Source organism: Pieris napi, chromosome Z, assembly GCF_905475465.1.
Source record: "Pieris napi chromosome Z, ilPieNapi1.2, whole genome shotgun sequence".
Taxonomy (NCBI): domain Eukaryota; kingdom Metazoa; phylum Arthropoda; class Insecta; order Lepidoptera; family Pieridae; genus Pieris; species Pieris napi.
Genome location: NC_062259.1, coordinates 7,558,657 through 7,573,019, shown reverse-complemented (window position 1 = coordinate 7,573,019; position 14,363 = coordinate 7,558,657). Strand labels below are relative to the sequence as shown.

Here is a 14,363-nt window from a genome sequence, read left to right as displayed (position 1 = left end):
ATAATTAAACGTGAAATAATAAAAGTTAAAAAATATATTTAACCTCGAACTTTTTCATGAAATTAACATGTTTTATACTTTAGTTTAATTTTTATTTATCTGAGAAAAGATTATTTTAAAGTTTTGCTTTAATCTTAATTGTAAATGAATGCTCTTGGATTATAATATGATTAGTATCAGTTTTACACAATGAAGCGATTTTTGAAAAAACAAAAATTATATTTCTAATTGCAATAGAAATGTCTTGACTAATTTTGCGTATAAAGTGAAATCTTACATATTGTAAAATTCTTAGGAATTTATGTTTGCTTTATTGGCAACACAGTATTCTCTGTGTGTCATTATGTCTAGGCTTGTGTCAGTGATTAAATTCTCTTTGGCTTGTGTGTTTTTAGTGAGATTCAAAGGGCACAAATGAATATATTTTATATAATTTTTTAGTGAAAATAATAACAGTGACAATAATGTGTGCCGAACCTTTTATACCAGTTTCATAACATCTTGGAATCACGGTTAGTACAAATTGATTTTCACTAAAGGTTATTTGTTGTGACATACTAGCTATATATTCAGGAAATTATTCGTCATCAGCGATAAATAAAAGTAATTTTAACCGTTACTTGAGCTTATGATTCAAAGCCCGATGGTCTAAATTCTTATTATTCATCTTATTCGCGATATATTTCATTCAACACAATAAGGTCGTTAACTGGCGGCACCCCAACAAGGGTCTTGGCGTTGGTCTTAACGCTTGTAAGGGAGTGTAATAATAATTACTGTTGATTTCGCGGATAGCTTTTCTTCCGAATTTTATGCATAACCCTTTTTTACATACGTAAATATTATTTTTGTTAAAAGACACGTTAGTAACACTGATATTATGACTCTTGTAACTCCAATTTGTTGTCGTTTTAGTGAGAATAACTTACGAGATTATTAACGCAAAGTTTTAAATATTTTTACGGGCATGAAAGTATATAAATAAACATTATTTTATTACATAGCTATAATAAATACCACGAAACTGAAAATATAAAATTAATTTATCTTAATATAACTTATTTCAATTTCAATTTTCAATTTCAATAACCAAGAATATGATCTGATTAAACAATATGCACTGACATACAACATAAAAGTCCTGAAAAATTCCTTTGTAATTCTTACATAAACAGAATGATGAAAATGATCATATTTTATTTGTAGTACATGACTATTAAGTTACTATTTTGAGATATAGTAGTATGCAGCAGAATATTCACTAGTTGTTGGAATTTAAATATAGGTATATTAAAGAATGTTATGTAAAAAATGAAATTTAAATACTAGTTAAAAATAAAGTAGATATAAGAAGACTTAATGTGATTAACTTACCATGAAGCCTCATACTGTTATTGAGTTAACAAATTATGTAACTGTAATAAATACATCTTAACAGATTTATCTTATATCTTAATGTATAATATAGATATTGTTTACCAGGCTTCTACATTAGTTGCCTATATACCCAGCCATGGAGGTTGGGGCACGTGCCTTGGATGTGCTGCCCCTTCTACAGGAGAGGGTGGCAGCTCTAACTGGAGGAAGAGATCGACGTGGAGGTCCCATTGTTTGGTTCCCTGCAAACTCAAGAAGAGATCGTGTTGCTCCAGATGATTATAGGCGCCTTATGCATTATTTAATCAGCATTCCAAAGTATGAATTTTAAAGCAAGATAATTTATTGATCTTTAGGGAAACTTATATGCTTTTTTAAATTTTAATATAAACTAGCTAATGTGAACATTGTACAATATATACTGTTTTCATGTAATTACACTGTTTGCTCTATATTTGATTTCAGTGGATCTGTGAGAACTCATGGCTTTACTATTTTGATTGATATGAGAGGTTCTGCATGGGCTGCAATAAAGCCAATATTAAAAATTTTACAAGAACACTTTTCTTCATCCGTCCATCAGGCACTTGTAGTGAAACCTGACAATTTTTGGCAGAAACAACGCACAACAATAGGATCTCATAAGTACAAGTTTGAGGTAATTATTAAGCACAGACTTGAATTCCTGTACTTTGTTAGTTCAGAATTCAAGTTATTGAGTGATGTCTATAGTGTGGTCAGCTCTGCATGAAATAATAAAAAGATACTATTAGTGGTACATTGCTAAATAGGACTATTTTGTTAGTTGATTAAAATAAAGCAATCATTATACTTTTATATTATGTATATGTGTATTATATTCTATAACTTATTTCCAGACAACAATGATTAGTCTAGAAGCACTGCCTAAAGTGATAGATAGTTCTCAATTAACACCAGATTTAGATGGTACACTACAATATGACCATGCACAATGGATAGATCTTAGATTGGTAAGTAGTTTCTAATTTATGTACTGGCTAATGATTTACGTTTATGGATGTGTTATAAAATTATTTCAGGCCTTATTAGATAGTAAGTTCCGGTTGGCAGAGCTTATGTTATGTAAAGTTAGTAACATAAAACTCTTAAAATGTAACCTATATAAAAAGTTGCAAAGTTTTGAAAGGTTTGGAGAATGGAAGGAAATGTTAGGTTTCGTTCATTGCATGTTGCAAACTTATATTGTTTGAATCATATTTTTTTTATAAATACAGGCATTGGAAGATCTAATGTGGCAAGCTGGTGAATTACTTGATCGGCTAGATGATTTACAAGAGGATGTGGCACGTGCTGACTTTGCAGATGATGTTACTGGTGCGAGGCGCGCTATCGACGCTCATGCTGACATAAGTAAACGTCTCGCCAAAGTACCCGTTGATGAACTTGAGGCTCAAGGTATATAAATAAACATTGCTTTTTTATGCAAAAAAAATTAAAATCGAATTCATACAGTTGTACAAATTTAATTATCAATTCCCCAGATGTCCAGCAATTTTTGTAGACGTTAAGCGCAAACCACGGAGGCGGAATTTATATATATATTTTTTAATCTTTTCCGAGGATTTAATAGGCTCCTCAAAGTAGTTGAACATACAACAGACTATTAATAAGAATAAATAGCATTTATTAAGACACTATTAAACAGTGTTCTTAATATATAATCTCTTAACGTTGACCTTTATACTTTAAACATTCCGTAAACAAAGACTTCTGCAATCATAAATAAATTTAAATGAAACAAATTAATTGAAGTAAATAAGATATGAATGTTTTTAAAACAGTAAAGTCTATTTATGCTTTCTAATATCTTGTTAAACAGACAACACATTTAATAACCAATATTTAGTTTATTATATAAAGTAATAGAGATTTTGAAAGTGTGAGTAGAATTTTTAATATTATATTGCTAATACTGGTCGTATAAGTTCGAGTCCAATAAGCTTGTACAAAAGCGCTATTAACTTTATTTTCCTTTGAAAACTACGACATGTATTTATTACGACTGGTGCATTGAATTTGGAACCCATAGTTAATTAGTAGCGTAGCGAAATTTTTAATAGTAAATCATGAATTACCATTATTTCGTATTCAAAGTAGTTTAAGTAAGCAGCATAGACATTTTTTCCGCGTGGCCACACTAGTTGTTGCCTATCAAGTTTCAGTGGATTATTGCACACAATTGTTTCATAACACGTTAAACAATGTCGGTGTAACATGTGCTTTGATTGCCTACGATCCAACGATGACCGTGGTACGATTAATTAATTTCTTTTTATAATCTGTGGCATTTAATACGTTTTTTATGAGTTTATTGAAGTGAAACTAAATCATTTTAAATCGCGTATATGTTATAAGTCGATAAAATAAATTTATAGTTATTTTAGCTTCTCGTATCGTTTCACCGGGATGCACGATATTGATTTCTACTTATATATAGTTCTCGATATTTATCATATATTTTTAGCTTGGCTGCATTTTAGATGCCGCGGAATGGTTTTGTATTTAATTTTTAACATTTATATCTCCGATACTATTATTGATACGAAATTAAATTTCGCATCCAAGTAATTCCCGAATGTTGGCCCAATTCGATTGAAGCAGAAATAATCATTACGATTTGTATTCAACTTTAAACTAAAATAAATGTGTGCCATTGGATGTTTTTGGTAAGCTAGAGTTGTTAGAGGCGTGATGAAGACGGTTTATTCTGGCTTTTTTTGAAACTGATGTACCGCTTCCAAAGAACCTGGATTAGCTGCAAAGTGGCATGCTTCTGTTAATAGTGTTATAAGGCTCATACTTTAAGTGATGGCAAGAATATCGCACTAACGAATCTCCGACTGTTTTAAATTTAACGTAGTTGCTTTAAAAACGCTCATTGCATTTTGAATGAAAAATCGTCGTATTCAGAAAAATCAAGTAACCGGACGGTTGTTGCCTCTTCATTGTTTTTTTGCTATGTAGGAATTTTGTATTCGCAATAAGTCAAATATTAAGGTGATTTTTTTTTAATGAAAATGAAACTTGACTTTTCTAAGGTACGATAAAATATTGCTGTATCAGCGCGCGTTAGTATTTGTAATTTGGCGGGAAGATGACTCACTATCCTTATTGCAGCTCATGATAAAAGTCTGGAATGATTCTGACTATGTCGTATTTTCAATTGGGACGCACGATTTACCGTTGGGACGTTTTCAATTCATGAAATTGATCAAAGCTATTAATATGATGTTTATGTGTATATAACATGATTCCTAAGTATTCGATCAAGCCATAAAAAAAAATTACGATTTAGGTGAGCGCGTCCTTCAACGCCTGGAGGCAGCTGAAGCAGTATGTTCAGAAGCCAGCGGCAGTGGAGGTGAATCAGCGTTTCACTGTGGTTCACCGAGCGCAGTACGATCCCAGCTATCCGCTGTACGCTCCGCTCACGCGCATGCGCATAAACTCTGGCAACACAAGAAGATGCAACTAGACCAATGCTTTCAATTGAGACTGTTTGAACAAGACTGTGAAAAGGTATTGTTATGCTTAACTTGCTATCGTGGTAAAAAGTTATACAGTAGGTCTGGTACCTACTCTATAAATCCACGTAAAATTCACTTTTTAGCCCTAACGTAAGACAGTATAATATTATTTTAAAGATTAAGGTTGATTTTACTGATGAACTTGAAGATAAATTTGTATATAATTAGTATAATCGTAAACAAAGAAGACCTTATAATAATATATTTATATCTCGGCCTTGTTACGCTTAAGGGAAAGTAATCTTCAACCAATCGCGAACACGTATGTGATTCTGCAAATATAGTAATATTATATTTAGATGCTGGAATGGATTGTTAACCACCGCACGGCCTTTCTCTCTACATACGTCGAAATTGGACGCTCTTGTACTGCAGCTAAACGATTACAAGAAGAGCATGCCAGGTAAATATTATTTATCTGGGATTTTTTTTTATAAGTTCATTTGTTTGGTTGAATAAGGTTCCAAGACATAACATCGCAATTCCAACGAATCATAACCCGTGGAGTACTTATAACGAACGAGTAGAATTCTTGATTGAATGATTGATTAAACTGTCATCACTATGTACAGATGTACGTATACGTCAAGGATGTTTATCTTAAAGCCAATCTAAGTAAGGAGCGAAATCGTTCTTGCTTTAAACAGAAGATTGGATAATTGACAAGCATTTAAATTAGTATGTGTGTCGTCTATTGAAAAATGCAACACAATTTATGTGTACAATTATGCCAGATTATGTTCACATAAATTCTGTTAAATAAACAGCACCTCCTTAGTTACACTGTATGTGTCTATTTAAGCAGTTATAGATTCCACTTTAATACTCAATTTCGATACAATATTTTTAAAACCGGTAGCGCTGTGGTGGTAAACTTGGGATCGTGGTACAATAACTAAAAAGATCGACACAGGTCCCTTAGCACATAGAAAAATGTAAAATTTTCTCTCGCAGCAAATGCAAGTTTTAATAAAACACATCTTGGAAGTGGATGGTTTGTTGTGAAATCATTAACTTGTCTGCAATTAACAGCCAACATGTTCATTATATATTTCCTGTAATTATTTATAAATGAAAACTACAAGTTCCTACTCAGGAACATGTAAATATTTAATATTTTTTAATATCACGGTTAATTTATTCTAATCATTTAAGTGCAGGTACATTTTCGAATTTATTTGTTAATAACTATAGAAAAGACAGTTGTCTTTTTGCTTTCAGTATTCTGAGTAATTGAACTTTTTCCAAGGTCACAAAATTGGTCACGGTGACAATTTACGAGTGAATAATTAGTAGAACGTTCAGAACTCGGAACGACAAACTCACGGTATGAGGTTTCAAGTACAATTGAATTCATTTTTCTTCTGGACGATTTTTTTAATTATTTGAATTAACGATCAACACGTATTAGTCTAGCAAAGATTTTGTATCGCAATTGAGCTACGTGAATTTTTAAAAATGCATTCTGATGGAATTTTTATTAATAAGGGACTCTTGGCTGCGATTAATAATGTTCAAATATAATTGTAATATATTTTCTTGTAACAGGTTTGCTGCAGCATGTACTGGGGGCGGCAGGCCTAGTGTTGCCAGAGTAACGGCCGCAGCTCGAAGACTAGCTGATAAGCGACACTATGCCGAAGCACAGATAACATCTCTTGCGCATCGTCTGGAGCGAGCATATAAACAACTGTCAGCCGGTATGTTATTTATTTTATTGTTCCTATTTTAGACGTTTTCATCTTAAATGTTTTATTATAAAAAATATTAACTTACGATTGGGGAGCGTTCAAGTATTACGTAACGAATTTTGGGAATTTCCTTTTGTAAAACGTTACGATGCGGGGCGGGGATTGAATTACGCGTTATTGTTAATATTATTTTCGACTTTTCAGTACTTTAAAACACATAATGGTAGCTTTTAGGTATAAAGAGTCACTGGGTGGTCACGAAACGTTTTACTATTGGGTTCAGAAAACGTTACGGCGCGTTACATTGGGGAGGGGGGTCAATAATCTGAAAAAATTGCGTGACGTAATACTTGAACGTTCCCTTGTATATATACATGATTTTCCACAAAGAATTATGAAAATAAATTGCTTATGTGGTTTTGAATAGGTCTTGAAGAGCGTTCGGCAGTACTTTCCTTATCCGTGGTATTCCACCATAAGGCTGAGGCCTATGCCTCCGCTGTTGGTGGCTGGGGCGCCCAGTGTGCAGTGGCGTTACAATTGGCTACTGGACAGGGCTCCGCTCCTTGTAACGATCCAAGAGCGTTGGAACAACATGCACAGAGGCACAGACAATTGTATGAACATATGTGTCAGGCGTATACCGAGGTAAATTATAAAAATACATATTTTTTTAGATATAACACAATAGATAAATAATCAAAACAAAAAGTCTTTTGCATATGTGATTTATGTCTAAAGCCCCTCAACCTTGATCATGTGCTCGTATGCCGGCTGTGTATGTCTTACATTTTCGCATTTTCTGTGAAATATAGTATTCATAGCTACAAGCTGTTGTTTTCAAAGTTTGTCAGTGTTATCTGATTATGTTTGATGAATGTGTTTAATTGCAGGTTCACTCAACGAGTAAGAAGCTGCTGTACCAACTTGACCATTTAGTTCAAGTTTGTCATCAGACAGACCCAGCCGATTTGGTATGTATTATTCGGGTGACATATTTTTTTTATGAAGAGGAGACTAATGGGCAGCAAGCTCACCTGATGTTAAATGATACAGCCGCCCATGAGCACTCTCACTGCCAGAAGGCTACTTGTGAGCCGGCCTTTAAATAATCGTTAAGCTCCTTTCGATCAACTTAGGGTTGGAGAACCCTGATTCGAATTGGTTTAGAAAAACCAGAGTGGTTTGATAAGGCAGTGACTGTTTGTATAAAGAATAAATATTTCGGAAAATGTCGATTTTATTTTTCAAAACTCGTTTTATCTCGATAAATTTAACCCTCCATTCTTCTAATGTATTTATTCCTTCCAAATAATAGGATTTCCCTCAAAGTAGGGGAAATTGATGTTGTAGAGTCCCCATATTATTTATAAATATTTTCCTTGGTTTCGCTGATGGGTTTTTTACGCAGAATTCTTAAACAGTCACTAAATAGAGCAGTTTGTCAAAAAATGTATGGTATTTTATTTATAGATAAAAGTAGACGGGAACAGTGATGCATTTCAAGTTGCTGTCCGGCAAATTAAAAAAGTTGCTTTTATCAATCGTTCTTACGCTCACACTTCAGTTGGTAGCTGGTTCTACCTAGTGCGCGGAAAAAACTGCTCAGAAAGTGTGTGGTGTATGTTATACAACATATATTGTATTATCATAAAAACGCACACTAATTGCATCATTTTAACTGAAGTAATTGTGTCTCTTTTTCTATTGCAACGTAAACGCTATTTGATATAAACTAAAGTGTACTTATGTCGAAGTATGTTTGTGTTATATGTTTTATGAATTAGGGAGGTAGTCTAATGGTCACTTCAGTTTAAACTTCGATAACTTAACTCATCTTAATCTGTTTAGCAATTTCGTACGCGTTTATAATACCATAGATTATGGAATATAGAAGGTATATCGCCTTTGGTCGAATTTCTATGAAATTACATTTAAAAAATGTAGTTCTGTTCTATAGGCTGTTTTAGAATTGATTTCCACTGCAATGATTGTTTCGATTTAGTAGACAAACTGATCCCCTAGATCCCCAAAATCAGATTGTCTTTTGCCCTAATAATTACGTACCACAGAAATGTTTCCCATGCCCCGGGATACTTGAAGTATGGTTGTTTCACGTGGCAATGTAAATGTGGCTTCCATTTACATTCTATTCCGTACTCAACGAGGTTCTTATCTATGTATTTCAATTTGCATTACAAAACCTGAACAACGAATACTTAAATAAAAATGTGTGCGTGTACTAGGTGTACACACGTAAGAAGTGAAACTTCTTTATGACCTTATTTTTCGAAAAATGATCTACTATATGCAACTTTACAGAAATTGGTTAAATAAAGTTAAATTAGATAAAGTTTAGCAAAAGGCTACTACTAAAAGGTACTACTATGTAGTACTAAGATTATTACAGAATTTCATTAATTGTAATAGAATTATTAGTATTACTATCATTGTTATCGTTATTATATATTTTTGTTACTAATGGCTTCGAATCTCTTCGGATCAACCGTGGTAGGGACAAGAAAAAGATGGCGCGTAACCGAAAAATGTGACAAATGTGTGTAAATTTTTTTCCAACGCCGATAAAGAAGTTTGACTTCAAAAAGCAACATGGCGCGTAACCTGCTACAAAATTTCTCCCATACGTCGATAAAGAAGTTTCACTTCAAAAGATGGCGCGTAACGGAAAAATGTGACGCGTAACGAAAAAATGTTACACAAAATTTTTTTCCAACCCCGATAAAGAAGTTTCACTTCAATTAGGACAGCAACGGGCGTATTACTGAACAAGTGTATTATTTTAACAGCAAAAAGACGGCACAGTTAGTTCGGCCGGTAGTAGTGGTGGTGATCCAGCCGCAGATTATAGTTCGGGTGCCAATCACGTACTAGCTGTGATACATCAAATACTTGGACACCATCGAGCTTTAGAGGCGAGATATCATCAAGCAAGGCTTAAATTACATCAACGACTCGCTTTATTGCTATATAAGGAGGATTGCAGACAGGTGAGTTTTTATTTCTACGCTATGCGGTTTCACTCAATATATAACAAATAATTTTGAAGACCTTTAAGCAAAATTTGCTCGTGATGGGAGATTCCAACCAATCCATTTTGACTAAACTAAATTTATTTTAATCTCTGTACATCATATTAAATGCATATGTATAATATACATAGTAGAGCAGAGTTGTCCTAGAGGCTTAGCGTGCTACTTTAATCGCTGAGGTCGTAGTTTCGATCATATGCGCACTAATGGATGTTCTATGAGCGAGATTCACACTCGTTCATACGGTGAAGAGAACATCGTGATGAAACCGGCTTTAACACAAAAGGCGACTGGCGACTGGTCGACGGCTGTGTCAGGCACAGAACCTATTTGCCTATTAAAAAAAAACAATTGGTCACGTAACAGATACATAAATCTGAGGCCCAGATATTAAAGGTTGTAGCGCCACTAGTATAGCGTCCATATATTTATAGTACACCTGTGTGTGTGAAAAAAAACAAAAACATTTCATGAATATCACCACTATATATATGTATATTCTCATTCTCCAAAGTTGTGAATGAATAAGCTTAAATATACTGGATAATTCCTAACTATTTTTTGGATTGGTTATTGTCTCCCAATCCGCAGAAACCGTTGAGTTTACCTTCGTAATCATTTTCATAATTTTTATAATAGCATTATTTTATTTCAAGATTTTAACCAAGTGATTATTTTTTATTTTAACATTATTTCCTTGTTTTTAAAATGATTGTTATTTTAAGGTACTCGACTGGTTGACGAATCATGGCGAAGTATTTCTGCAGAAGAATACTGGAATAGGACGAAATCTCCATAAGGCCAGAGTATATCAGAAGTCACACGAACACTTTGAAAATGTTGCTCAAGTAAGTAATGTTAAAGTTTTACAAGAAACTGCTTATTTTCTTACAATTTCTTTACGTTATCATTATACTTGCAATATTGAATTAAATTTTGAGTGATACTTACTTTATTTTCATTTATAAGTTTTACATATCAAACTGATAAAATAAATACGAAACTGAGACTACTCGGAAGTATAATAAATTTTGAGTGAAATATGTATGGTTATAAAACCGTATAATATCTTCATTATACAGTATTATATTCTGGGCTGTGAATGAAAGCTAGTTTCTTTAAATTGCTGCGTTGAAGCCATTCAATCAGCCATAAATTCATTTACTAAATAAAAAAAAAACATACAAGAGTATGTTTGTTCCTTGCCCTTGATCTTCTCCGTCTTTTTATACGCTTTTTTATCCATAGAACACGTACACGAATGCTGAGAAACTTCTATCAGCAGCTGAAGAATTAGCGCGTTCTGGGGAATGCGATCCCGAAGAGGTTCTTGGCGTTGCGCGTGAGTTGGAAGCTCACGTTGCTGCGTTCGCGGCTAGAGTCGATCGAAGACGAAGACGGCTAGATCTTGCTGTCTTGCTCTATACGCATGAGAAGGAGGTAATTATCTTGTATTTATTATATATTTTTTGCATCAATTTAAAATTATAAGGAATGGACAATTGTTAAAGAAGAAAAGAACATAGGACAGTTATTTAAAACTGATGGGTCAGTATAAAATAGGCATTAAATATACAATCTATAATGATTAATGCTCATGTAGAAATGTTCATAATTTTTTGTCAATATTTTAGTGGAATTGTTTGGACCGCGTAATTTTCCATTCCATTCGGCCTATAACAATAATCCTATTTTAGTACTAATAAAATAGGATAACTATTATAGGCCGAAATTGTTATCCTAAAAGTACGATTCTCTAAAAATAGCGTGCGGCACATTCGTTTACAAACATTTGTGCAAAACAAGTTTGGCTTCAGTCTCCACCGACAATGCTGTGTGTAACTTTTGTGCCCGCACAATTTTGCACACTTGTTTACGAACTTGCTAACTGAGAAGATTTTTGGCCAACAGTAGCTAATAGGGACAGACAGGAAACTGGAAAACGTTGTGCTTTGTAATATATTCTTGATCATTCAAAAAATTACTTGGCATAGTGCGCACACAATTTAATGTTCGCTTTGGTAGCGGAAGCAAGACTGAGTTCGCGGACAACGAGCGTGTGCGCGTCGACACAAGTCCACTTCTTGTAAACGTGTGCGCGCACACATATGCACAGCTGTGCGCGAACTTTGCTTAAATATTCACACAATTTGTTATTGTTTGCTTGAGTGAGTCGACCAAAACATACATTTGTGCCGTACGCTGTGCAACACTGTGCCGCACAGGTCATCACACTGGTGCAATCGTACCTTTAAGATGTCAATGTGCCTGTAACATAAGGAAGACTGCGAAGAATAATACAAATTATATGGATGTCCAGATTATATTAACGATTATTTTATTTGCAGCTATTACAATGGTTGGAAACCCTACGTAGCGGTGGTGGTGTATGCCCCGCAGATGATAGTCCCGAAGCAGCACGACGCGCGTTAGAGCAATGCGCACAACATCGCGGAGCAAGTCTCGACGCCTGCGCAGCTACTATAGCGCAGGGCGAAGCCTTGCTACAGGATTTGAGGTAAGAACTTTACTAGGCACTGTATATAAATTATAAATAATGCATATAACGTTATACGGACTTGAAGTAAGTGCGAAACTTACTATGTAAACTAATAAGTTTTTAAACATAGAAGTATAAATCAAAACAACTATACCTATATATAGTCGACCGATAACTAAATACCTACTAAAAAATTTATACAGCACATACGTACTAATAGGCCGGGAGATAGTGACACAAAATAGTGGGTCATGTGTACCAGTATGACGGTTCTTCAGGGGTCTTATTATGCAATGAAAACAAGAAAAAATTATGGTGAGAGCGCTGGTAGCGGCGGCCCAATCGCGTGGTCGTTAGTCGGATTAATTACGAAACTCAAACGATTAGTTCCACAACAATTCTAGTATATTCCGATAGTCCATAAAAGAATAAGAGGCGGCAGTGTCATGCCATACTTCTCCGGTGTGACTTACAGCCCGGGTTACCGAGGCGAGGGCTTTTCGTTAATTAAAAAAAAAATTCAACCATTTGTACAAGGATAATTTTTGCACAGTTTATCATCGACGTGCAGCCATTTACGAAAATCACCATGCCATACTTTTCGGACGGTTCCAAATGGCCGCCATACCGCCGAAAATCTGCAATTTTTTTTTCACTCGAGATCTGGGCCCCAGATTTCTGTATCTGTTTAGTTTGTTTGTTTGTTTTGTGATCATTTGTTTTTTCTAATAAGTGATAACAGTTGACATGCTTGTTTGGGTTGTATCACGGTTTCCTCTCGACAGCTTTCCTAAACGAACTTAACCTTCGATAAAAGTGTTTCTACTATTGAAAACAGCCATTAATAACCTCTTAAAAATGTATAAAAGTGAAAATAAATATTTGCACCGCTAGGCAACCGTTTTCCACGTGATTCTGACACGCTTTTGCTTCATATACTCGCATTAAATTCTTCATGCAAGCTCGCCGGTTAGGGCTCTTGACCTGCCTTTGAAACCATCATCAAAAATAATTCAAAATCTATTTTCGGTTAAAATTAATATTTCACCTCGTTCAATGTTTATTTATAAGCTTGTTTAATATTTTTCATGCATGCATAATAATTTTAACAAATTTATATTTACGAGTTGGTACGATACCGTAGCTGGGTCAGGTGTATTTGTTTAAATAATGTCTAATATATTTTTTACTTTTGATTACCGCGTACAGCAGATAACTTAATGCTAAGTGAAGGCTATGAAATGCAATGCTAAAGATAGTGCTGGTGATTGATTATTGGGTTAACTTTAATTTAGGTAATAACTTCGCACACCAGCGAGGTGTCGGTTTCGCGAGCGAAAATTTACTATTATGTAGTTATAAAAATTCTTAAAATTTTTGTTTCTTGCCGTTTCAACAAGGTTTTTGCCCCAGTTTACTAAAAGACCATTAGTCATAGACGCCTTAGATACGTATTAAATTGTTAATATCTTTTTTACAAATAAACGTAACATACATATCATACATGTACATTATTTATAAATAATGTATATGTAACCATAACATCTTATCTCATTTGTATATGACCGTTTCAAAATCGATACTCAATTACGATTTATGCCAGCGTAATAACTCCCTAGATGAAAGAGGATTTGAGTGAAATGCCAATTATCGGAGTTAAGAGGATTAGTGAGATCCGTTGTTACCGTAGGCAAATCAAATTGGAAAATGCAATTAAATTCTATTTTTAACCGATTCCAATTATGAAGGTTCTAACTTTGTTGGCTTGTTTCCCGGATAACTCGCACTTGGAATTGAAGTTTACTTTTTTAAATGAATACTCCTTAAATTTTCTTTTCACCCAGGTAATCTCATAGGTCAAAATCGATGGTACTCTTTTTATGTTGTAGGCATAATAGGTTTTTAATTACTTTATTGACATATTATTTAAAGAATTAATTTGTATCCTGCAAGCGGTTATATTTAGGTTTGGTGTTGATAAATGTCACGCCCTAGCCATTGAACGAATTGATGTATAAAACTAATTGGAGTGTACTTAATGGGTGTGTGATATAAAGAAGCTAATAATATTGTTAATTCACTTAAAGTTGCCGACCACTTATAATACTTTTATCCAAAAATATATGCAATTTTTGCGGAAATGTAGGTATTTCCTACTATTTCCTTTAGAGAAAAC

General features: G+C 34.0%; 1 protein-coding gene across 6 annotated transcripts in view; it reads left to right on the top strand.

Moving 5' to 3' along the window:
- Positions 1 to 229: 229 nt before the first annotated feature.
- The window catches only part of LOC125062761 (kalirin), an 86,198-nt gene continuing 72,064 nt past the window's right edge, over positions 230 to 14,363 (top strand). For 4 of the 6 annotated variants that reach the window (XM_047668884.1, XM_047668882.1, XM_047668883.1 and 1 more), the window contains exons 1-14: positions 234 to 512; positions 1,483 to 1,695; positions 1,843 to 2,035; positions 2,256 to 2,369; positions 2,634 to 2,814; positions 4,715 to 4,938; positions 5,246 to 5,349; positions 6,495 to 6,646; positions 7,065 to 7,285; positions 7,531 to 7,611; positions 9,445 to 9,645; positions 10,413 to 10,535; positions 10,936 to 11,127; positions 12,036 to 12,205. In XM_047668884.1, the coding sequence (XP_047524840.1) occupies positions 1,514 to 1,695; positions 1,843 to 2,035; positions 2,256 to 2,369; positions 2,634 to 2,814; positions 4,715 to 4,938; positions 5,246 to 5,349; positions 6,495 to 6,646; positions 7,065 to 7,285; positions 7,531 to 7,611; positions 9,445 to 9,645; positions 10,413 to 10,535; positions 10,936 to 11,127; positions 12,036 to 12,205 (2,138 nt within the window). In that variant the 5' untranslated portion in view covers positions 234 to 512; positions 1,483 to 1,513. Of the gene's footprint in view, positions 513 to 1,482; positions 1,696 to 1,842; positions 2,036 to 2,255; positions 2,370 to 2,633; positions 2,815 to 4,714; positions 4,939 to 5,245; positions 5,350 to 6,494; positions 6,647 to 7,064; positions 7,286 to 7,530; positions 7,612 to 9,444; positions 9,646 to 10,412; positions 10,536 to 10,935; positions 11,128 to 12,035; positions 12,206 to 14,363 lie in introns of all 6 variants that reach the window. The other 2 variants (XM_047668886.1, XM_047668885.1) reach the window with 2 other exon arrangements.